The sequence below is a fragment of the Hylaeus volcanicus genome, chromosome 2, assembly GCF_026283585.1.
Source record: "Hylaeus volcanicus isolate JK05 chromosome 2, UHH_iyHylVolc1.0_haploid, whole genome shotgun sequence".
In the NCBI taxonomy this organism is placed as follows: Eukaryota; Metazoa; Arthropoda; class Insecta; order Hymenoptera; family Colletidae; genus Hylaeus; species Hylaeus volcanicus.
In genome coordinates this window covers 18,377,668-18,404,114 of record NC_071977.1, presented here as the reverse complement: position 1 = coordinate 18,404,114, position 26,447 = coordinate 18,377,668, and the positions used below count along the sequence as shown (strand labels likewise).

Genomic DNA, 26,447 nt, shown 5'->3' with positions numbered 1-26,447 from the left:
CGTCAATTGATGTATCCTAAAAACACCCACGGTTAGGTAATTATTATTGAACCCTGCAGTGAGAAGCTCTTCCCATTACGACTCGAGCAGACTTCTAAAATCGTATAAATTGATTAATAACTTCATATAGAAAGAAAAGGATACAGTGTATGATACTTGGTATTATATGTAGTTCTTCTTTTACAATAGGCTTCTTTCTCCCCAGTGTTTGTTGTTATAGTTCAACTATAGTTTTAGCTTAACGCGTCCACGGTTTCAAAAATATGGACATTCAAAAATTTTCTTAGACCTGCACCTTTAAATTTACAAAATAAAAATCTCTTCTATTGCAAAAATGATTATGAAGAAGAATACCTTGACACTCTAACGTAACCGAATGATTAGTAAATATTTCTGCTTAAACTAGAGTTATAACTATGTACAGTGGATGTAGAATGTATTCGTACGACGATCAATTTTCTAAAAAACTTTTGTGAAATTGTAGTTTATTAATTTCTATTTTTATAATCAATGATATTCTACATATTCTCGGAAATCTCTAGAATAGATATAGTCCAAATAACAGTTATTAGTTTATATAATTTGCGAAATTAACAAGAAAAAACGAAAAATTGGCAGAAATATGGAAACAATAAATATTCATAGTTGTTGAAATATAGTATAAGAGTTGCAGCAATTATAAAATCAAAATGAAATCCCACGAAGTATTAATTATTTATAAATTAATGTAAAGTAATGTAAATTTCATGTTTTTTTTAACGAAGTTTTGAAAATTTAACATTTGTTCGAATACTAATTGCTTCTATATTTCTATCCATTTATTGTTTTCTCTTGTTAATTTTGCAACTTATATAAACAACTAATTTTTTTTATACAGCATCTAATGTAGAGATTTCCAAGAATATGTAAAAGTTCTTTATTTATAAAAAAGAAGTTAATAAATTACAATTGAACGAATTTTTTGTTTTACTTGACCAGTGTACGAATACTTACTACACTCACTGCATGTGAATGTAAGGACATAGAACTAATTTCAACACCTAACAATTAGCGAGAACATCAAGGGTTCGTATTAGATAACCGTTATTACCGTTTTTACATACATACTCTGTGAATCCATAATCTCTTATCCACTACTTAACTTTTACAATTCTAACAATTTTTCTTGCCAGCTAATGTATTTACTAAGTACTTCGTAAATTTATTTCCTGTTTTAATAAAATTCCGAATCCAGTTATCCTTATTTAAATTACATCTTTCATATAACACCTCCTCCATTGACAACTTTTTTCTATTTTCTTCAAAATCACACATAAAGCAATGCAATGTCTCCCTTCCTTTATTGATTTGAAAAGTAACGATATGACTTAAATCCTCCACTATCATATGTGCATGTGACGTATATTAAATCGAACAAAGTCTCCGAACTTACGTATATACGTATAACCATGGTGAGGAAAGAGAACAGTCTATAGACTTTTTCTTGCGCCCCATCACTGATAGAACGACGAGAGTGGGAGAGACAGGTAGATACCAAATAAAATAGAAGCATGGGTAAGAATTATCCGCACAGTCGTTTGACAGATAGCGTTACGCATAACTAGTCTCGTTTTCAACCTAGAACCCCGAAAAGGTTGTTATCGTGTCGACAACAGTTTATACCTTGCTCTCGCAATAAACACTCACTTACTTCGTCAACATGGTCGCGGCCGACACGCCGATAGACGTAAGACATCTCACGATTCATGGACATAGTTCGAAGCAGAATAGTTCTGCTTTATAAAATTTAAGAAAGTATAAAGTTAATTTTGGAATGTATCTATTGCTTGTAGGAATTGTTGAGCTTTACCATCGAAAACAATGTGATCAAAGGAAAGACGAAACCTTACACGTCCCACTACAAGAGTGCCGGCGCATTGCTATTCGACATTCTGAAAGAGACTCCGTCTATCATTAGCCAGGTATATCGTATATTCTTAATACAGGGACCTGGTTAGATTGAATGGAAAACCGATTTGTTGAGTTGAATTTTCTGTTACGTTTTCTGAAACGAAGTATATCTTTATACTGCATCGTGTTAAGGGGGTGCCACGAAAAAACCAAAAAAAATTTTCATTATCATACATCTTTCTTCTGTGCGAACTAAGAAAATTCATACAAAAAAAATTTCAAACAACTTGTTTTATCAAGTTAAAGTGATTTTTTCACCCAAAGAACTCACATTTCATCATTTTTGCGGGTTTTTCTTAGTTCACAAAAAAGAAAAATGATGAAAATGAAAATTTCTTTTGGTTTTTTTTGTGTCAAACAAAAATTACGACCTGCATCTTTCCCGCCGATAGGAGGTTTTGATTGTGAGGTGCTCTACAAATGTGCTTTGCAGTCGACTCAATTTGAATATTCCTTGTTGAAAAAATTTGTACAGACTACTCAAATTAGTATGAAAATAGGATAAAAAGTTCGATAGAATTAATAATTTTTTTCCATTCTAAACAAATTCATGAGAAACCGCTTTTTTTAAACCACCTAATTCAGGATACCCCCTTAAAGAAAATCAATCTGCATAGAATTCATGAATTTGATAATGTTATAATAATAACTACAAGTTTAAATTCAATAAAGACAAGTATCAATTGTATAAGAACAAAATGTTAGGCCATATTTTTTATAATGATCTCTAAGTTCGAAAAGGTCTGTGCGGACGCGCACTCATATTTATTTCATAATTATAATCTTTATCAATCAACGTCTTGTAATCAACGTACAAAATTTAATTAACAATAAAGGAAATCGCTCAAATTGAATAACAATTGTCTAAATATAAAAACAATTTTAATGCATTCTAATGTCCGTTTATATTTTTAAATTTATCAATTTCCTGTAAGAAAAGTAATTACGGAACAATTGAATTGTTTAGGTGGATGGGCCAACGGGTATTGAAGATAGCTATGAAGATATGCTCGACCGCTCGATAAAATGCGCACTCTGGCTAAAAAAACAAGGAATCGGAAAAGGAGATATTGTCGCAACTTCTACGGACGTCCACCGTGAATGTCTCATTCCCTGCCTTGCTTCACTTTTCATCGGTGCAATTTTCAACGCATGGGACTCCGACATGAACGTTCGTAAGTGACCGCTTTATTCATCCGAATCACTGAAATGTGCAAAGTATTTTCCCCTAGATTTCTAATTTTTGTCCACGTGATTCTTTGATTATTATTATCCGTTATTCCATAGATCAGCCGTCAAAAGCACAATTTGTATTATATCGCATACGTGATACAGATTGCAGTAGGCGAGATTATTGATTATCCATGCCGTACGGATAAGATTGGTTACGTACCTAAATTGCTAAATCTCCGATCGTAATCGTCTAATTATTTTTTTCCATCATTTTGAGAAATTCTTCCTTTGGACGAATTTGTATGTTCAGATCGCATCAAGATCATAAGTTCATATTTTTTAAAGTTAGTTTTCACTTTTGTATTTCTGTTTTTTCATCAAATTTTCGGTATTGTAGGATTTATTTATTTGTAACAAAACCATAGAAAATGTTTTCAAAATTGTCTGTCAAGAGTAGGTATTTTCATGTTTTAATAATGATAACTAGGTTGCTGATGTTTATGCATTTATGGCAAGTAAAAATGTGGGAAAATTGCAAAAATATATAAAACATCAACAATAAAGTACATATCACACTTTTTATAAGATAAGACATATATCCATATAACTATCAATTCTTTATCTGAATGTGTAAAAATATGAATTTGCGTAAACATCCGCAGTGTAATGATAACAGACTAGATAAATAAACTTCCAGAATGTTTGTATCTTCACCTTAAATCTAAGACGATGGAACATATTTTAATGAAATTTTGAACATATCTAGAATACATTGAACATCTCGCTAATTTAGAGAACATGCTTATTTCATAAATTGGGATTCGTTAGTTCTCTAATTAACTCTAACTAACCTCTAATTTAGAGTATGTTCAAGAGCATTGCCGTGTCGCGGTTAATTAGTTTTGGCCACGCGATGATGCCTAGTCAATACCAATGTGTTTTTCCTGACATGCATCAGAAACTCAAGGCTTGTTCACATCTTGACCATAACGGGCTTCCAGCTTTACAGTCATAAACATCCATGTTCGAGGCTACTGAGCAGCCTCTAACAATGTTTAAACATTAAAAGTTGCCCAGAGAAAAACCTTCACATCGCTATTCATATAACTATTCTTGGTCTGGTAAAACTTTAGACTCCATCTACTAATCTGGAAATGCTTGGAATAATTCACAACGTCATAAAGTATAAAAATTAAAATTAAAAATTCAACCTTACTGCTATGGTGTTTCCTTACTAAAATGCCGTTGAGGAACATGTACCTTGCTCGTACACTAGTAATTTAAAAAACCTTGACTCGAGTAATAGATAGACATTACAGTAAATAAGTGCCATCCTTTATGATTTTATTCTTCACGTTTACGTAACTGGAAAAAATTACACGATTGCATAAATTATTAATCCTTAAGGGAGTAAACGCAGTTGAAAAAGTTCGAGAATTTTTTGTCAGGATCTAAATACATATTTTAATTCAAAACAAAGCGTAATTTTACAGTACAAATATTGAACTTAATATATGTATAAATTTTGTACCAAAGATATATTTAAAAATGGCCAGAATTAGCCGAAAATGTTGATACTTAACCTTTTGCACTCTGTACCATCTCGTTGCAAAACATGCAAACAGGAATCGGATTACATAAAATAGAGTAACTTTGGAAACGTGTCGTTTTTGGTATTATTAGACTTGATTATTAATTCTTCTAGCTTTCTTGATCCAGTGACACCACTACAAACATAAATTCTTTATAGTGTTACTAACAAAATTTGTTAAACTTACGATGTCCGCTCATAGGGGACATCCGAGTGCAAAGGGTTAAGATGCTGATCGAATTGAAATCGACAGTAATGACTCATTATGGTGACTCGGTAATGACGTCGTTGATGATGAAAGTCTATCTAATAGGATTGAAATTTCTTAATTTCTGGAAATGTTCAACAGCTTATAGATTAATAATTATTTGAAACTCGTACGTTTGTAATACTCCTTCGAAAAAATAAATAATTTCGAATAAAAATATTGTTCTTACAATACAGAAGATTTTTCGCACATTTATTAAAAGCGATTACAACCTAGCGAGAATCATGATATAAAAATACAATGATAGATATATACAGTGACTCACGAAAGTATTTGAACACTTAGTACGAAATACTTTATTAATTATAATAGATATATTATATAACATTTACTGAAATATTATTAACACTGTAAGGAGGTACGACTCTGCAGATTATGTAGGTAAAGTTTCAAAGAAATCGAAATATGTAAACAATAGATTTGAATTATTTCTTATAAACATAGAGATTGCTGAAGCCACAAAAGTATTTGAACAGGTAATTTTTAAATCTTTAATATTTAGTAGGTCCGCCTTTGGCACGAATAACACCCTGTAAGCGAGTATGCATACTATTTACTAACTTTTCTGTAATACTTGGCGAAATAGAATTCCAAACTTGGAGTATTTTTTCCTTTAAACTTGCCGTGGATGTTATATTAAATTTTTGTAATTCTTTCGCCATTATTGCCCATAGATGTTCAATCGGGTTAATATCAGGGCTTTGTGATGGTGTAACCAGCATGTGGGGGGTATTATATGTATATAACCCATTCCTTACCAATTTTTGCGGTGTGCTTAAGATCATTATCCTGCTGAATGTAAAAGTCTTCGTATATACCCAATTTTCTTGCACTTTCCTTTAAATTTTGTTGTAAAATGTTCAAATATTTGTATTTATCCATTGTTCCTTCTATGAAGATCAAATTCTCGGTGCCGTTTGCCGCCATACACCCCCAGATCATAACTGAGCCACCCCCATGTTTCACCGTAGCACATAAGTTCTTTGGTTCCATCTCTGTATTCGCTTGTGTTCAAACAAAATTTTGATTCATCTGAAAATATCACTTTATTTCAGAATACATTACCTTTACTAATAAATTCTTTGGCGAACTCCAATCTTTTCTTTTTATCAGTATCACTAATATATGGCTTCTTTCTAGGAACCCTGGCATGGTAATCATTTTCACGTAGCACTCTTCTGCATAATTCTGGATGCACATCTTTATTATAATTCTGTATAACTACTGTTGCAAGTTTTGTAGCAGAAAGTTTTGGATTTTTTTTTTTCGCGGTGCAAAGCTCTTTCTTCCCTTTCGGTTAATTTCTTTGGTCGGCCTGAACGGTATATATTTTTTAAAGTTCTTTCAGATTTCGATTTTTTAATAATACAATGTATCCTAGATCTACTTATATTTAATAATTTACTTATTTCACCATACGTTTTTCCTTCTTTACGCCACTGGACAATTAATTTTCTATTACTTTCAGGAATTTCATTTGTTTTTGGACACATGATCAATATCATACTATTTCACAATGAATGCTAGACTCAGACAGACCCATGTATGTACGATGATGACTAACAACAATCAATGTTTACATTTAGTGACCGAAAAATTGAGTTTTCATTGATTCTTGGAACTCACTCTTGTGTGTTCAAATACTTTTGTGGCTTCAGCAATCTCTATGTTTACAAGAAATAATTCAAATTTATTGTTTACATATTTCGATTTGTTTGAAACTTTACCTATATAATTTGCAGAGTCGTACCTCCTTACAGTGTTAATAATATTTCAGTAAATGTTACATAATATACCTATTATAATTAATAAAGTATTTCGCACTAAGTGTTCAAATACTTTCGTGAGTCACTGTACAAAGATGACGTCCAATTAAAATTGTGTTGTTTTGTATGTTTATAGACCTGGCTCGTCATTTTATAACAACGTCGGAGCCGAAAGTTCTCTTCGCAAACGAGGAGTCGGTTAGGGTCGCGTTGGAGGCGGCGAAGATCGAAGTTTTCCCTGTCAAGGTGGTGACGTACGGCAAATATGCTGGCACGACGCCATTCTCAGAGGTGTTGAAGGGTCATGATAAATCGGATGTGGCCGACTTCCAATGCACGGAAATCGACAATTCACAGGACATAGCGTATATCCTTTACTCCTCTGGGACAACGGGTTTGCCAAAGGGCGTGATGACCTCGCATCACTCATTACTCGGTGTCCTGCAGATGACCGATCTCATGAACATGAGTTCGTCTTCACTGATGTGGTTCAGTCCTATATACTGGGTCAGCGGTTTGTTGTTAAGCCTTTTAAGCATCTCTACTCGCCGCAAGAGAATCATCACGCCGAATTACCAAGACAAGATAGCCTGTGAATTGATCGAAAAATACAAGGTATGTGTTTAATCAGGAATCGGGAAAACTAGATTGTGGGTATACACATTTTCTGTTTCAGTGTCAAAATTACGATTTCCAGGATTATGTTGAATAATGATTATGTACGTTTCAATGGTTACATTACCTGGAGCAATTTAATTATTATGATTAACATATATTCGCGATCGCTGACATGAATTCACGTCACTTTACATTCTATTCCTTGTTATGAAAATATTATGAAAATCTTTTTATTTTATGCACTCCATATTTACAACACTGATGTTTCAAAATGTATTTTGTTATTTTTATCTTCGCCCTAACGATACGAATTTGCGATGTCCAGCTTCAAAATTTTATTATTTTCGTCACTACTCGGTATTAGAAACGTAAAATACCTGCCGGTCGAGAATGTGTTAAGAATTATAAATAAAACCAAACAAAATACAATAAACAAATTATGACTGTATAATGAAGGAACATTTCATAAAGATTTGTAGAATTATGTTAAAAAATTATTATAAACTTAGTAAGCTTTAGTAAGCTATTACACTCTAGTATAAAAATTCTTCTTAATTTATAATAATTTGTTACCATAATCTTAAAATTCAAGAAACTTATTATTGGACTCTAGCATATTCTGTAGACATTCTTCTTAATTCATAATCATTTTTTATTACAATCCTACAATTCTCAACTTTTATAATGCAATTAAAATAGAAATATAAATTTAAATATCGTTAACACTATTAAGAATTGTAAGCACTCATTTACAAAATCGTCCCTAATTGTTTTCTCATCCATTAATCATCTCTAGATCGGATGGACGATGCTGAGCACCAGCATGGCCAATCGGTTTGTCCGATACAGCGGTCTGCATGACTACGACCTTTCGAGTTTGAAGGTTCTCTTCGTCGGTGGAGCTTCCTTGAAGAAGGAATCTCAGGATTTGTTGAAGAAGCACCTGCCTCAAACGATGATTATACAAGCATACGGTAATTTGTACAATCTGGATAATAATTTTCTGAACTCCATCCTCCATTAGGTATTGTAAGTATTGTAGGATTTATTATATGTTACTATATTTATAAAATACTGACTTAACTATTAACGAAACTAAAATGAATAGAGTCCGCTCAACGATCCGCTCTACGTCTATTCGCGCCGTCTTTACCCTTCGACTGCTCAACTAAATCTGTCCTTCGACGCTTCTTTCTCTACCTCCCCTTAAAGTTAAACACCACCCAGGGTTTTTCCCAGGCAGGGAAACGTTGTTCTAGGCGGCCTCGCCGAGGCGCGCCTGGACAACATCAGTCCAAGTGGCCAGGTCATAAATTAAACTAAACTAAAGCTACGTTACAATATCCTTATACCTATCCTATAGCTAACGCTCTCTCTCTTTCTCTCTCACGCACACGCACACATTCCCACTCCTACAGTATACAGGGTGTCCCAGGTTTAGTGATACAGCGCTCTAACTCCAAAACTATCGGCTGAATGCAAAATTTCAAATATGGAAATTGCATGGTAAAGCAAGTTTCGTTTTTCAAATGGAACTATATATTTTTTGTTATACCATGCGATAGTACTTTTCAAGACGAATTCAATAAGCTTTTAATGTATTTACCCGATTTTTATTAGTTTTCAAGATTCAAGCTATAACGCTTCAAAGTTTGCTAATTTTCAAGGAAAAATCTTGGTTCGGTCCCGGGCGATCCCATTGATGCGGTAAGAACCATGGGGTTCTTGAAATTAATACGAAGGGTCTCGCTTGGGATTCCAGGCCCAAAAAAGGAAAATAGGAAAAGTAGTACCTACCTAGAAAATTCTCGGCGCTACAAGTAATGCATTAGTAGCGGTTAACACTTTCCCCGTTTTCCTTCCTTGGGCCTGGAATCGCAAGCAAGACCCTCCGTATCGATTTCAAGAACCCCATGGTGCTTACCCCATCAATGGGACCAATCAATTATTGTTTATTTATAAAAAAACATCATTCAATTTCAAATCCTTCTTCCGTCACATATTTAAGAACAAATTACATATAGTTGTAAAATTATTTCGTTAATATAAAAGTTGGGACACTAACGAAATCAAATGGTCAGAAAATATTTTTATTTAATCTAGTGTTACAAATAATTGCATGTAAAAACACAGGATTAATTTATACGCTTAATGATTGTCAAATACACTTATAATCTATTAGAAGAATACCGACAAGAAAAATTTGTTGGGTACTGATTTTCGTACGAATAGATACATATGTACATTTCTAATGGCCGTCAGGTTGAGACTTAGATTATGACATATATAAATACATTGTAATAGAGATTAAGTTGAGGACCTACAAGGTTAGTAATTTAACGTAACAAAATGACGAATACATAATTTTACTTAAACTAAAGATGTAAATGATTAAACGTAAGGGTACAGAATTATTTTCTGCACCTAGTATAATACAACATTTGAACATTTACTATTACATGTAAGCAAGTAAATCATTTTTTCATCTCAGGTATGACAGAAATGGGTGGATTGATCACCACCCAAGTGTCAGGCAGTAGCACGAGCGGCTCTTGCGGAATCGTCAACGTGAACTGCCAATTGAAAATCGTCGATATCGATACAGGAAAAACTCTGGGCCCGAACGAAACTGGCGAGATTTGCGGGAAGTCGGTTCACATGATGACGGGATATTTCAAGAATCCTGAAGCTACTGCGAACACCATCGACAAAGAGGGTAAGCATAAAGTACATAGAGTTTTAAATTAGTTTTGAAGAATTCAATTGTCAAGGATTCACATATCCATTAGTATTTTAAAAATAAATTATGTTATATAATTATTCCTACTCCTTTATACGCTGACCTTAAACAAATGAAATTTTTTTAGGAGAAAATGTGAAAAGATCCTTGTTGATAAATATACCCCTTTCAATGAACCACCCCTTTCAAGAACCTTCAACATTTTTAGGACATTCTACATACACTATGTTAATGAAACTTAAAAAATAACAATTACTATTGAATTCCAATTCTATTTTCTCTTAATAAGAAGTGATTAAATTTTGAGCAAAATTAATCTATAAATAATGATGACTGCCTTTCATAATTTTTTTTTACATGGACAGTTCATTATGAAACTTCTATAAGTCTATATTTTTTATAAATATCATGTTCAATAGTACCTTAATTATATTAATACATAGTAAAATATACATAGTCAATTAGATAATGAATGTTTATTATTGCACGTGATAATTTCACTCATTGTCAGTGAAAGCTCTCGAATGGGTCCCAAAATTTATAATACGAAACATTGAGGTGTTTATATTGTGTTTTGACTATTTCATTACAAACGTGAAACATATTCATTTTTAAACATTTTTAAATGAGTGTTTTTATTATTTCTTAAAATATTTGGTACCTTACAACTTTTACTTTAAGTGTTAAATGTTGAATGATAAAAAAAAACGTTGTATAACTGCTAGAATAAATATGTTAAAATTCTGATCCCAGGTTGGTTGCATTCGGGAGATATCGGTTACTTCAACGAGAAAGGAGAGCTCTTCATCGTCGACAGAGTGAAGGAGCTTATTAAATACTTGGGATACCAAGTAACGCCAACTGAAATCGAGAATCTATTGCAGTCGCATCCGGGTGTTCTAGAAGCCGCGGTCGTTGGCATACCTCATCCTACGGAAGATGAACATCCTATTGCCTTTGTCAGCAAGGTTCCTAACATGGAGGTAAGCTTGAACAAGTATCAAGTACTGGGTAGTGCAGCTCACTGACCTGAATCAGAGTTGTGCACATTATCTAAATTCATTATTATTCATATGAACTTAACATTCAGTTTGTGACGTCACCTTCTACTAACACTGATGGCAGTGTGCTATCAATTAGCTATAATACGATTGAAGCCATGAAAATTTTGTAAGGATAAACTGATTAAATGAACACTTTTTGAAAACGAGTACTCCATCAAAATTAATAATATTGTATACCATGTAAATGATAATTCAAAGTTTGCTTTACTATTACATTTTCATATTTCTTTGATCACGTTTAGCATTTAAATTATTCGTAGCCTGAAAATGAAGATTGGAATTATTTATGTGATTATTAATATATTCTACATTATTATGTATGTTATACGTGCAATTACGTGATCACTGTTGATTTACTTTAAAGGTGACAGCGGAAGAATTGATCAAGAAAGTAGCTACCACGTTGACAGATCATTTCCATCTACGTGGAGGAGTGCAGTTTCTACCAAGTCTCCCACACACCCCTAGTGGAAAGGTTTCAAGAAAAGAGCTGAAGGCAATAGCACGATCAATGGCTACTACTTAAAAAGTTTTTGCGTACTGTTTATCTCATAAACAGAAAAAAATAGCGATATTGAATGATGCGGTGTCTAGCGTAGCGTTTTCCAAATTATTCTCATCGTGTAACACTTTTCATTTCACAATATATATATATATCATGATATTATATTTCACAGTAATTTGGGGTTCAAGATTGAAAAATAGTAAACGACTTTTCCATTTCATTTTTCAATGAAAAATTATTCCTGAAAGAGGTTATTCGTGCGAAGAGGTCTATTGGTTCGAAGTAAATAATCCTCTGTGTAGTAATGATGCGAAACTAATGTGAGTTATAAACATGGAAAATTTATTTATTTTACTGTATCTTTTTAATCATAAATTGCGATTTTTCTCGAAATAATTATACATATTATATGGATCATTAGTGTTACGTACAGTTTGTATCAAGCTGTAGAACTTGATGATAGTATTGTTTAAGGGTTTAGGGATTCGAGAGTATTTATCAAGAGCTTAGGGTTGGGTCTGACGCGATATTTTTTGGGTACTCGAAAATTAAAACTAATAATGCTATACTGGATGTTCTTATGAAACACCTGGTTCATTGATTTTTTAACTTTTGTGGGCGACTCTAAAAAATATGTTATTTTTTTTTTTAATGGGTATGTATACTTGCAAATATACCTTTTTTTGCAACGATTGTGAACCGAATTCAGTATTGAGGCTTTTCCTACCGCCAATTAATTCAGCAGTGAAAAATTCAGCACAATAAATTGTAGTAGTAAGATAAACTTTAATTTATTTATAAAAAAAAATGTAATATCATCTATGTCTGATTACACTCTGTTGTTTAAAATTCCCTTATATTATTACTCTGCTTGTCGAAAATATAGTATAGAATAATTATAAAAAAAATATTGAGAATTTGAAAGTAGTATTTGTAAAGTATATTACATACAACTATACTACAGAGCTAACTCATGAATCTTGAAATGATATATTATGCATAAGATTAGTATGAAATTATAATATTTAAAAATTAAAGTAGTTAAAGGTTACAGTGGCAACATATTCATAGAATTCATAGTAGAATTGTGAGTCTATTACTGTTATTCCTTTCCCTTTTATCTGACCTCATTGAATTACCTCATTTAGAACTACTTAATTTTCACGATAACATTTCTTTTCTTATGACAGAGATTTCGATAAAGGCATGTACTTTGTAAAATCGATTCGAGTTGTTCTTCGTAATGACATGCACATATAAAAGCAGAATAAATTCTGCTATGAAAATAGTAGTATTTATTTGTTTCTCTTCGAATAGATGGAATCAAGTTTCCAAAATACTTCTTCTATCTCTGATAATACATTTGCAATATATGGGAGGAAGCGAATTGTATATCTCGACTGATGAAATTGAAGAGTGAATAATTTACTTAATGGTATATTTCGATCCCACCCAATCGACAGCTGCCATGTCAGAATTATAAATAAGTCCTATGTCTTTCTTCGTGCCTGTCTCACAGTCAAAGGATTAATAAAATTAGTACACTACCGTTTCATTTCTGACAAATCAATTTGTTGTATTATTTCGTACAATTTATTTAAGTAGTTTTCAGATAAAGAAACCTTAGGAGTTGAGTTCTAATTAACGTTCGAGCAATTAGTCTTACACTATCGTTTCAGCGAATTGATATAACGTGCTTTGTATTACATTATCATTTATCTGATAACTATAAGTATCTACCAACGATATTTGCATTCATCATTTATTATTAAAAATAACAATTTTTCTGTGTCTGCAGTTTATTGTACTCTACTATGCCTCATCATTCTTAAATTCTATATTATTTATCACACATTTTTATTCTTCCTTCGTACGTCACTATGATTACAATTATAACAGGTACGATAATGAAATAATTCTATCTTTCATTTATGATATCTATAAAAAAAAACTATATTTTTCATATATACAATTTCTATATCAAAAGAGTTTCAAGAACAATTACAAAACAGAAGGGAAAGATAATAAAAACCTAGTATAGGTATTTAAAAATGTTAGTAAAATTTATTGTGCAGATTTAATAATAAATGCGTACATTGAAATATTCACTATTGGATTAAAAATCGTGTGTTTTTATCCCGTTTGATATAATGATCCATCCATTCGATGTTGGTGCCTTTAGTCGTAACCACGTGCCTTGGCTTCCTTGAACATGCCAACCAAGGAGTCCAGGGTTTCCAGGGCGGTGGGAGCAATTTGGTTAGCTGGCAACAGGAAGCCGTAACGGCCAGTGTCGCGCAACTCGTAAGTGAAGGTAACAGGTTTGTGGAAGGTTCCCTTCACCCAGTCCATTGAACTTCCGCTGGCAACATCTGAAAACAAGTACCAAACGTGAAGAAGAATCTCTATAGCATTCCTTGTTGATCGATTCTCAAGACTGATTCAATATTTTTAAAACCGTAGGACCATTTATTTTCACATAATTTTGGAATACTTGTCAGGCAAAAAGTAGACGATAAGTAGGTACTATTAATTGTTGAGAGTAAATTTCAAAGGGCCTAAGTCCCAAAGCACGCATTTAGACCACCGAGAAGTACGAAAATCATTTTTCTTCAAGCGTTATAAAACTTGTATTTATTTGTAGTCGTGTGATCGTGTAAAATAGCTTGAAGAGGAATATTAATTAACAAAATTTAGAAATTTAGAAAATTTGAAGAGGGAGTCTAGATATAGATAGGGTGTTTTAGAACAATTTATCGTAATATCCTTTTGATAGCTTTCACTTTATAACTATCACTGATCTAGGAATCAGTAATGATCATAAACAGTTTAATCATTTTTGTTCGTCAGACTATTCTTCTAAGAAACTATTTAACTTGATATCTTGTTATATTCCTCTTTATACTTCACAAGAAATGAATATATGTACTTACAGATCGTTTCAGCGATATTTCCAGTTTTGTATGAGGTTCCATATCGTTTAGCCAAAGCTTGAATTGTCTTCTGACCGATGCTGAGCTGAAACGCAAATTATTTCAATTATTGCAATTATCTTTATATACGTTTATCAGAGCGCGGTTGATGAATGAATCAGTGATTACCATTTTTATGTTTAAATGAAAATTGATCGTTCGACGTGATTAACGAGTGTTGCGAAGTCTCGATAATTGTTCAAAATGTCACGAAGAATGATCGATACTATCAACAATGTTGATAAAATCGAATGGACGCAATACGTGCTAGATAAAATGTGAAATTGAACGTGAAATTCTCTGGAACCTAATAATTAATTTTCTATCTATTACGAAATTTGTTTGAAAATATTCTATGGTCTTCAAAGCAATCCTTGTATATCGAATCAGATAATAAGAACGTATAGCTGCACTTTGTCTGATACTTATTCTGAAATCTGTCTAATATTGTACATATTCACTGAACCTGAATTTCTTAATATATTAAATCTTGGTACAATAGAGATATTTTATGGTTAGTGCTAAGAAAAGAAACAGAAAGACATCAATTTGTAATAATAATGGAGATTTTCTATATTTCAGTCAGTTTGTGAAAGCTCCCCCAAGGAAAAATTATACAAAAATTATAACTTTCCTAAAAAAGTGGACAATACAAACTATTATTAAAACTTTATATTCCATTTTCTTTCTTGTAAACTTTAAAATTGTCCTAAGAATCAGTCAATATCGAATGTTCAAACATTGTCATTTGAAGTAACCAAAGGACAAAATAAAATACCAACAACAATAGATAGTATAACAATAACAAATAATTGAATGAAAATTGTCGTGGTTTCACTTACTTCGTCGTTGTAATTTTCCAAGTGATCCTTGGTGTGACCGTATGGGAACATCAGAAGCTGAGAGTAGCTGTGGAAGGCAACGTAGGCGGAGAATTTGCCAGAGATCGATCGGAGGTACTCAGAGAAGGATTTCGTTTCAATGTCAGAGAACGCAGAGCTTCCGGCATAAGTATCAGAGCATGGGCTGCTGCTGGAACCACCGCCTGAAATTGAAGAAAAAAGATATAATATGCTTATTTAGCCTCCTCTATCATATACACAAATTTCTACACGAATGAATATCAAATACAATATTAATCGCTAAACGAAGTTTGTCAGATTTCGATTCGAATAGTAGATGACGAATGAAGCCTCTAGTCAGCGATTCATTCGCAACATTCATTTAATTGAACAGTGATTATGATAAGCTTCGATTTGTGCAACGTGAAGCATGATTCGATTGCATACGGTATGTCGAAACATTGTTAATATCTTTGTTAATATCAGGGAATGTTTATTTGGATTGTTGAACAAATAACAAACCGGAATTGTGAATTTAAAATTATTCATTAAATAATGAAAAGTATACGTTGAATGCCTTTTTGTGCAAGCCTTTTGTTCAACCGCTGTATATCCTTAATGACAAGCCTATTATTCTTGATTTATATTTTTATACTCTTTTTCGAAGTTGTTTACTCTTATTGTATTGTATTTCATATATTATAATGTAAATATATATGTACTGATAATATACACAGCTATGTACATATTGCTAATAATCTCATATGGGGTTTAATAGCTTCAATACAAAAAAAATTAAAGTAAAAGATTCTGTCAATGTCTAGCGACTGAGAAGAGGAGCATTTCGACTTTTCTTCAAGTCAAATGTTAAATTCATCGCTTCTTAATGATCATTAAATATTACTGAAGATGTAGACGTATAAAACTTAAAACTTACTCATCCATTTGTATCCCCAGTTCCTGTTAGGGTCAGATCCGTAACAGAGACTGCCGTATGGTTTGCGTGTCTTTCTCCACATGCGGTTCTGGAACACAAACACTAAGGATCAAGTACACGATCAAACTTAATATTGGTGACAAGACCAATTTAGTGTCAGATCAAACTCACTCTAAAACCTTAATTCCATCAGGTTTAAGTGTAGGTTTACGAAAATTTCTTATCAGATTTTCATTACTGAAGTAATGCTTTAATAAGTGCTCCTTTCATAATTTGCTTTAATGCTAAAAGTTCCCGTTCGAGTTTCATTTGAAACTTCTCTCAGATCTCAGATAGTTAATCAAACTCCCAATCTAAATAAGTACCTAGCTCGTTAAAATCCCAAACAGTCAACCAATAATCACATTTTAAGACTCCACTTATAGTTTGCTCTAAAGCTAAAGGCTTCTATTATAATCTTACTTAATGACACCTCTCACAATTTAATCCATAGCTAAGGTCCCTCTTCTATCATGATTTCAAACTTTATTCACACAGTTATTCAAACCTTTTCAAACCTATCTAGACAAGTATCTAGCTGATTCAAGTCCCAAAGAATTCCCAAAAGTCCAATTTGTTCATCAACTCACCTTTTCGTGCGTGTAAACATAGCCATCAGGGTTGACGACGGGGAAGATGTACCAGGTGTGGGACTCAGCGAGCGATCGGACGTCGGCAGCCTTGCTGTTCAGCAATTCGTTCACCATGTAAAGGATCGTGGCAGGTCCGATCCATTCCCTAGCGTGGATTCCAGCCTCGAGGACGACTCCAGGTTTGTTACCACCCAAAGACAGCTTCAAACCTTTGATCTGACGTTTCTCGTACGTCGATCCACCTACGATCACTTCAACCTTGCCAGGGTGAGCCTTGGCCAGACTATCCAAGTAAGAGTAGATCTCATTCAGAGTGTGGTAGTTGTTCAAGTCGAATGCAACGAGAGGTTGCGCTGGTGGCCTTTCGCTGTCGATCAAGGTTTGCACGTCGGGGATGAAGGTCTCGTACTTGACTCCCAAATTGTCCATCATTTCGGTGAAATCATGGGTCTTGTGGGGGGCAACCATCACGTCGGCGAAGCCATTGACTGCGGTTGGCTCCTTCCAGAAGGAGAACTGCGAATTTTCATGACGATTAGAATGTTATTAGCAACTAGGATAAATCTTTAATTTATATTCTTTTTAAATTGAAACAACATTTTCTTCGTTTAATTTTCATGACGATTAGAATGTTATTAGGAACTAGGAGTTATTTTTAATATACATTCTTTTTAGACTGAAACAAAATTTCATTTAATTTTGTTTTGTGTGAATATTACATGTTTTAGGAGTGTGATTCAAATGTCAACAAATATGAATAATTTTATTAATTTTGATCTCTTTCTAAGAACCAAAGTCTATCTTCTTCAAAAAAAGGTTTAAAAGTAAGCGAAAAAAAATAGAAATGGATAAGCTGTCGAGCTCTTATCGATTATGTTATGATTTTAAATGTTTAAATAAACTCTTTCATATAAATGCAAAGAATGGAAAAATGTAAATTTATTAAAGATATTGATATACGCAAAAAAGGATAAAATATTAAGAATTTGCCAAAATAGTGGTCATGGTTTTGTATAGAAGTAAGTTATACACATACCGAATCGGACAAGGATTCCAGGTCGCGTACAGTATGGAGTTGCTCCTCTGATTGAGGAGTCACACGGAACACCTTGTAGTTGTCATATCTGACTTTTTCGGCTGTCGCCAAAGCGAACAGCGCAACTAGGACTATCTTCCACATGGTACTTCTCCTAAACAAAAATTAACACTTACTATAAAATTACTGGAAATAATACACCATAATTTAATTCAGTTTTCATCTTCTTCATTTAATTCGTAAATTGTCAAAATTAACGAATCGATGAAGCAGAGATGGGCAAAATTCTCAACTATTTAGAAAATCTCGAATAACGAATAAAGGATACATAATTTCTAATTCGTTATGTGTTCAGTAAAAATAATATTCTGAATGATAAAATGAATTTACAGAATTTATATTCAACGAATAAAAATTGATCTAAGATTCGAAAAAAGATTGCAGAGTTTCTATTTGTTAATTATTATTCAAATAAAGTGACGTGTGATCTTACCCTCCGTGGTCACGAAAGAAAAGTAGGTATGCGATGATCGGTCTTTCCTTCGTTGTATTTAAACGCTTTATCTGCGCACGGCACCAACAATCATTTCTCATGGAAATAGACTTCTGCTATCTCTCTCATCAAACACCACTTAATCTACATTCAGATTATACGATTTTGGAAGTGATTGTAAATCTGAGAACTGCAAAAAACAAGAATAGTTACGAGCAGAGTCGAAGCTGTTAGTTGTTTCAGGTTTCAGTACGATCAGAAAATAAAGTGACGTGTGATCTTACCCTCCGTGGTCACGAAAGAAAAGTAGGTATGCGATGATCGGTCTTTCCTTCGTTGTATTTAAACGCTTTATCTGCGCACGGCACCAACAATCATTTCTCATGGATCGTTATTCAAAAATCATATCAACGATCAATTAAGAGACGGTCTGAATCTACCTTATCGGGTTTGTTCTGCGCGAATTATCTATCTGATCTTACGCCAGGCCACTCGACGTTACCTCGTAGTTTCGCAATCAGTTGCAGACGACTTTTAATTCCGGGTTACTCCACTCGGACACTGATCGTTAATACCGCGACAGGGAATAATGTGTGCCGTTTCAATCCCCCTGTGGACCTACAATTTGGTGCATGAAAGGAAAGGAAATGCAGGATGATAGGGTGTGTAGCTAAAAATGATTTTATTCAATTGGTACATTTTATTTTAATTGAATGAATAGTTACGCGTGTAATAATTATTTTCGTGGCGAATTATTCGGTAATGGGAAAGATCTTTGCGTTGATTTAATTTTGTAATGTATTCTTCAATAATTGTAGCTTAGAAGGGAACTAGGTGTACGTTACTACACAATTTTTTTAACTTAATATTTTAAGTAGCAGTTAAGAGTTTAATATTAGTAAAGTGATTGTGGTATGCTTATACACAATTTTTAGATTTCGAAGTCTTACTTACTGTAGTTTGCCTTTGAGATATGGATATTCGTGTATGTATTTCATAAAGATCAGCATCTAGAATAATATATTACTGAGAATCATATCTTTGTCATTAATACGATTTCTTCCATAGCACTCTTCTTATTTTATTTTTATTGTAAACAGATTTAAATTCTTTTCGTCACGAGGATGTCATTCCTTAAAAAAAAACACAAAGCATCGGTTTCGCGAAAATTTAATATTCATTAACATCATAGAAATATTTAGTATATAGACGTTTATCATCTACAAAAGAATTAAATTTTGGACAATATAAAGAAGAATAAAGTCGGCAGTAAAATTAGTGTATCAAAAGTCTGTTTGTTTATAAGAAAATCTACTAAATTCCGATTTGCCATATTAATCGACAAATTATTGATAATAGTTTTGTCAACTTGTCTTTTTTAAAAATTCTTTAAATATCTTCTAAACCTTCGGAATAATTTCTTTCTTGAAGAATAAATAAATAAATAAAATTCACTCGATAAGGTGTTAAACAAATTAAAATGACGAACATTCTATCGAACATAATCCGATCGTTCGTGTGAACATGCTAGTGTTTTAAGTGCAGGTGAAGAATCAAGATCGCGATTACAAACAACCTTCCCAATTTAGAGTCTACATTTTTGGATGGATATATCAAATCGCGATAAACCAAAAGCCTATAAAAGAAAACACATAGATTATGATCAATCTCTGATTATAAATGTATGTTTGTAGTCAAACATGTTCCTAGGACGTAACGCGATGAAAACTTCTTTGGAGTTTATTATAATAAATTTGATCATCGCGAAAGAACAAGTAGTAGTTTCAAAGTTTCAATCGTAAAAGAAATAATGGAGCTTCAGTCAAAAGGTGAAACAATAGTAAGCGTGTTTAGTTTAATAAAAATAGTATGAATTAGTAATTATTTTAAAACAATACGAAATTGTAATATTTGAAACATTAGAAGAATAAAATTCACACTTGATGGGCCATGAATTATTTCAACTATTAAACTTGATTTTATAATACATATCGTAACAATATTTGTATCCACTTAATACTAAACTGAAAAACGTTAATACGATGGTATAAATATTAACACTATTTTCGCACAATTTTGTAAAAATATAAATTAGGAGATTCAAACGTAGTTGACTGCTTAATGTACCTTGGAGTACTGATAAATTGAACTCTGTTTAAAAATAATTATATTTAAATAGTGTTGTCTAAGACGCTCCATAACCAAGCTTTGCAGCTTGCTCGAACATGGCAACCAATGAATCCATCGTTTCCTCTGCAGTCGGTATAATTTGATTTGCCGGCAGGATGAAACCATTTCTTCCTGTATCACGAAGCTCGTAAGTGAATGTTATTGGAGTGTTGTAGGTCCCTCGTACCCAATCCATCGATCCACCGGATGCAACATCTACAAAATTAATAGTATACATATACAATGGAACGGACTGTGCTTACAGATACTTTAATTTCTCATCTCAAAATAAAAATAAAAGGTTACAAAAATATATAATGAAACGCAAGGTGACATTAACATTTTACTCTTGCTAAGTTATCTTCTTTTTAATAAATACAATGAGAATGTGGTTACAGAGTAACTTGACGGATAATTATTGTATTTTAATAATAATACACTTATTAAATTGTATTAAATATTTACAAATATTAAAGTTTCCTCCTAGACACATTCGAAGTGCTCAGCAAAAACACTTATTCATTTATTTATAGCCAATTATCGAAGCCTACACAGTCTTTACAGATTTGAAATATTGGAGTACTGAATCGTTTATGAGTTTATTGTACTCAAACAAAATGATGATACATATTAAACTCCTTTACAAGGAAACGTCTATATATACAAAATAGAATTTTGTAATATAAAATACAAATTTATATATGAATGCTATAGATATATCAAAGTTTATTGAAGTTATTCCAACTGATTAAAAATTCATACCCAATGAAAATATTTTGTTGTTTTATTACTATCATTGCTAATGAAATATTCCTTTCTCTTACCAAATAATATTATTATTATTTAAAAAATTGTATTGGTTTGTTCCTTCGAATTTGCAGCAACTGGATATTGCAACCTTCCTATTGAACGTCGAATCGAATAGCAAACGTTGACCTTCGTTTACGTCAGTCGTTCTATTCGTATGCGAATGATCTACTCACATATAATGTCGACGATGTTTCCAACTCTGTATTTTGTTCCGTATCTTTTCGACAGAGCGTTCGCTGAGTAATTTCCAATTTGAAACAGGTCGTTGTAGTTGTAGACCCTTTTGTTGGTGTGGCCGTAAGGGATGAGCAACAATTGACTGTAACTGTGAAATGCTATGTAGGCGAATATCTTTTCGTGGATGCTGTCAATGTATTCTGACATGGTTCTCGTTTCCGTTTCGGAGAATGGCTTATCGCCGGGGTATATCTCGCTGCAAGGAAATGGACTGGTACCACCATCTGGAACGATGATAATTAACAGGTATTTAATAAATTAAGAAAGTCTTTTGACGTTATGTGACTAGCTTAAAGGAGCATTTCACTGTGAACGCACAAAAAAAGCATATTTTCAATAATTTTTTTCTCGCCAACTATTGCATAAAATTGAATGAATGTTTTTCCCCTTAAAGGTATGATTAAGGAAAGTAAATAAAAAATTTTTTTTTGGTAAAAAATATTTCGTCATTTATTTACAAAATAATATGCATGTGTACAAAAAAAAAAAGTTATCCGCCGGCGCAGGTGATTTTGGCTCTCCTGTTAATCTGAAATAGAAAATCGAAACAGTTTATTAAACTATGTCGTCACACCTATGGTCGGAACCTTCAAGTAGTTGATATTTTGATTTTTACTTACAATTTCACTTGATTTACGGTACAAAAAAAAATGTTTTTCTTCTCTCTTTCACAAGAAACGCTGCCATTTTGTTTATTTTCGATGAAATCAATAAATGGAGGTTCGACCATAGGTGTGACGACATAGTGTAATAAACTTTTTTGATTGTCTGTTTCAGATTACCAGGAGACCTAAAATCACCTGCGCCAGCGGATAGCTTTTTTTTGCATACATGCATATTATTTTGTAAATAAATGACGAAATATTTTTTACTAAAAAAAAATTTGTTATTTACTTTCCTTAATCATCAAAGGTATATCATACCTTTAAGGGGAAAAAACATTCATTCAATTTTATGCAATAGTTCGTGAGAGAAGAATTATTGAAAATATGCTTTTTTTTGTGCGTTCACAGTGAAATGCTCCCTTAAGTATGCAAATATATTTTGTTTGGTGTGGTCTTAATTTTATTTGGAAAATAACGACTAATAACACAATTTAGTTTGATATGGTGTTCTTCGATCATTTATGTTTGAGCCAGTAATAATAAGTTGTGTGAGTCTCCATAGAATAAAATATTTTAAATAATCAGTATTTCATCGATGTATTATAAAATTCAAATAGAATTCTAGAAGAACAACAAATTGAATGGAATTCAACATTTATATTAGAATCAGAATGGGAGATAATAACGCGAACTTAAAGTTTTCAAGCAGTCAAGTCACTATCAAATGAAATTTTTCTTTCGCACAATGTTTATATGTACCTTAAAATTATGACAAAATGTTTTTAGTTATATATCTATGTGATTAAACTGGCCCTGGACAATATTTAATGAACAGCCAAGTTCTGTTGGCTTTGAAATAATCTGAGTTTATAAATAAAAGTATCAATATTTTCTTATACAGGGTGTAGCAGGACGGGTGATACAACCCAACAGGGGGTGATACTAAATGTAAAAATAAGTCGAAAAAAAGGAATAACATTTTTTCGTTTGACGCTTCGGGTTCGAGAAAATCGAGTTTGAAAATTCTATGCAGTACGCGTGGCACTGGACTGTCTCCCCAAGCCATTGTTCGCTACAAGTTCATAACTCACTAATAAGGCGAGCAATGATATGTACGCGTCAACAAGGACAGCACTTTGAACAGTTTATTCAATAATGTTATACAATTATCGTTAGTAATGGCAATAGAACTAATAAACATTAACATTTCTTATTTATAATACATATCTAAGCCTACAGGCGGTCCAGTGCCACGCGTACTGCATAGAATTTTCAAACTCGATTTTCTCGAAAACGAAGCGTCAAACGAAAAAATGTTATTCCTTTTTTTCGACTTATATTTACATGTAGTATCACTCACTGTTGGGTTATACCACCCGTCCTGCTACACCCTGTATATAGTATTCTAGAAATTTGTGATTTCCAAAAGAGGCTTTAGAATTTTGTTTCTTAACACCAGTTCCATACCATTTGTGTTTGATTGAAAAGAAAATACTAAGACTTCTTTTGGAATACCCTTAATGAACAACGAGCTTGGACTTTGCTGTTTATTTTATACTTATTGATTATATTAATTATTACTCCAATACTAAGTCAGCACCTGCCCAATGGAAGTTCCAGTTTCTGTTGGGATCAGCACCGATGCATCCTCCTCTAGTCGGTCGTCTTGTTTTTCGCCAAAGACGATTCTAAACAAAAAATTGTATCAGCTCTCGCAGAAATTTATCGGACTTTCTAAAAGGTAACGATCAAATAATATAATTTTAATCATTAAAGTGGTATCTGTAGCATGTAACAACCATAATGAAATGAATTAACTGAATATTTTACAATTGGGCTGTCAGTTGAAGTCATATTCCACTTTCGTCGAGAAAAGACTAAATATTAATTTTAAAAAAAATCAAGCTGATTCCAGTATTTGCTATAAAGGAACACCTCATATACCTATATGCAGTTAAAATTTCAAAGCGATATTTTTAAAATAAAATTTAAACTGTCTTTTCTTAAAGGTACATACTTCCATAAAATTAAAAAAAAAAAGAAGACTTGATTTTGTTGAATTGAAAAGGTAAAAATCCTCCTAAAAATAATTGAAAATGAACATTGAATTTTGAAACGCGCTATTGAAAACAAAGCAACAGAACTTTCTACAAAACCCAGCACTCCATACAATAATACTTCATTCCGTGACTCAGCTTTTATCGAACAGTTTGTCTAAGCAGTTATCGCGATCCACATTGTACCTATCTGTTGAACGCACGACCGTGTGTACTTTAATTTAAAAAAAAGTCGCAACTGATTGAAATTTCTATACTAATTATAAATAGATAACGAACAGAGACGTTGTCGTCGATAAAACGCTAAGAACAAATCCACAGTTTATCAGCAATCAGTGCTTCAATTAATCACGTTCCTCAGATCGTCATCTCGTCACATTCGCATGCAGTCTTTATCTTTATTTGTATATAAATTAAACAGTCACCGATCCAAGTTCAAACGGGGATTAAACAAGGAAATGCGATATTGAGATTCGTTACGAGATTCAACATTTATCATCCATGTAGATTTCAATACGAATCCGCTTAATTAATTAATACAACCTTTGTTGATAAATTTCGAATCTAAATTCGTTTGATTAAAATAAACATCGGTATATCTCGAATCTAAATCCGATGGATAAAATTGCAAATTGAAACGAGTATCGAAATGTGCAATCTAAATGCCTCGAGGATTCTTTCATCGCGATGAGATTATGTAAGGGTTGTTGATGTCTTTTACCGTTGTGTGCGTGTACTCGTAACCATCCGGATTGAATACGGGGAAGATGTACCAGTCGTAAGACTCAGCCATGTATCTGATGCGTGGATCGTCGCTAAGTATCAATTCATTCAGGATGTAAGTTACGACAGCCGGCGATATCCACTCCCTGGCGTGGATTCCACCTTCGATGAACACGCCAGGATTGCCCTCTTTGTAAGAGAGCTTCACGCCTCTTATGCTTCGTCCTTGGTAGCTGCTACCACCTGTCACTGGTTTCACGATTTCGGGGTGTTGAGTCACCAGAGAATCCAGCCATCGATAGATCTGAAAAGTAAAGACTTATTATCCAAGAATGGCTCGAAGTGCAAATTTTTATATTCGTTCTTATTCTTTATTATTACAATGTTCGATTGCATTCAATTTTTATATTATTTTTATATTATAGTATATAAATTTATATACATACTTTCGTATTACGTTAAATCTTACATATAATTCTTTTTTTAAACCAGTTTCGTGGCAATTTTCACGATTGTTTTACAGTCAAAGTACTTAATAGTAATTGTGGTCTATAGATAAATTCATAAACACTTCGTGTATTATTTTAGTAAAGTGTGAATTGGTACACCTTGGAATAGTGATAACATTTTTTTATCACAAATATCAGATGCGATTACGGTTTCGATAACCGAATCTCGTATCGAAAATCTTGGAGAAGAATGCGGTCTCTGTAGTTAAATGTTACTCTATTACAAAACGGGGCCACTTTTAAGATAAATACAAAGTTTGATGTTCAAAGCTTGTGGTTTCGAGATGTATTTTTAAATTGAATATTTGACAGAATGTTTAATGTTAAATATTTGTCAGTTGTAGGCTTCCAATTTTCTTTTTCCTTTTGTTTTTGCATAATTACGTTCAACCCGAATAAAAAAACTATGAATTGTTTGAAATTTACTAGTGCAATCTTCACTTAAAAATTCATAATATTTATCAATATGTTGACGTTGGTATGAATTAATAAGGGTGAATTTTGTAACCTAACCAGACTATAGGTTTAGTATGTAAGTCTGCTAGTGGATCTGTATGATAGTGTAGTAGTATGATAGCATAATAGCATGGTAATATGTTGCCGTGACAACATGAGCATATGACACTAGACAACATGATACTACAGCATTATCAAATTAGAGCACTATCACACTATCATATTGTCATATTAATATGCTATCATACTATCATACTACCAAATTATTATACTGTTATACTGTAATACTATCAT

General features: G+C 32.7%; 3 protein-coding genes and 1 long non-coding RNA gene across 4 annotated transcripts in view; 2 read left to right on the top strand and 2 right to left on the bottom strand.

Annotated features, from left to right (window-relative positions):
- The first annotated feature begins 1,505 nt into the window (after nucleotides 1-1,505).
- On the top strand, nucleotides 1,506-12,507 carry LOC128872835 (uncharacterized). Its single transcript, XM_054115913.1, has 8 exons — nucleotides 1,506-1,726; nucleotides 1,833-1,961; nucleotides 2,918-3,125; nucleotides 6,885-7,363; nucleotides 8,163-8,340; nucleotides 9,858-10,082; nucleotides 10,860-11,089; nucleotides 11,535-12,507. Exons 1-8 carry the CDS (start codon nucleotides 1,700-1,702, stop codon nucleotides 11,694-11,696), a joined length of 1,638 nt encoding a protein of 545 aa, XP_053971888.1. The 5' UTR covers nucleotides 1,506-1,699; the 3' UTR covers nucleotides 11,697-12,507.
- Nucleotides 12,508-13,713: 1,206 nt separating this feature from the next.
- Nucleotides 13,714-18,777, bottom strand: LOC128872837 (zinc carboxypeptidase-like). Its single transcript, XM_054115918.1, has 7 exons — nucleotides 18,588-18,777; nucleotides 18,095-18,248; nucleotides 17,056-17,574; nucleotides 16,427-16,514; nucleotides 15,490-15,692; nucleotides 14,609-14,693; nucleotides 13,714-14,047 (listed from the first exon to the last, which is right to left on the bottom strand). The coding sequence occupies exons 1-7, from the start codon at nucleotides 18,686-18,688 to the stop codon at nucleotides 13,854-13,856; spliced, it is 1,344 nt and encodes a 447-aa protein (XP_053971893.1). The 5' UTR covers nucleotides 18,689-18,777; the 3' UTR covers nucleotides 13,714-13,853.
- A 344-nt stretch (nucleotides 18,778-19,121) lies between these two features.
- The window catches only part of LOC128872838 (zinc carboxypeptidase-like), an 8,565-nt gene continuing 1,239 nt past the window's right edge, over nucleotides 19,122-26,447 (bottom strand). The window contains exons 2-5 of the mRNA XM_054115919.1: nucleotides 25,187-25,492; nucleotides 24,009-24,096; nucleotides 21,740-22,027; nucleotides 19,122-20,972 (exon numbers count right to left, since the gene is read on the bottom strand). Of these exons, the coding sequence (XP_053971894.1) occupies nucleotides 20,773-20,972; nucleotides 21,740-22,027; nucleotides 24,009-24,096; nucleotides 25,187-25,492 (882 nt within the window). The 3' untranslated portion in view covers nucleotides 19,122-20,772. The remainder of the gene's footprint in view (nucleotides 20,973-21,739; nucleotides 22,028-24,008; nucleotides 24,097-25,186; nucleotides 25,493-26,447) is intronic.
- LOC128872839 (uncharacterized) overlaps nucleotides 21,944-26,447 on the top strand; it is a 5,871-nt gene continuing 1,367 nt past the window's right edge. The window contains exons 1-2 of the long non-coding RNA XR_008456264.1: nucleotides 21,944-22,049; nucleotides 24,023-24,149. This is a non-coding gene — a long non-coding RNA (uncharacterized LOC128872839). The remainder of the gene's footprint in view (nucleotides 22,050-24,022; nucleotides 24,150-26,447) is intronic.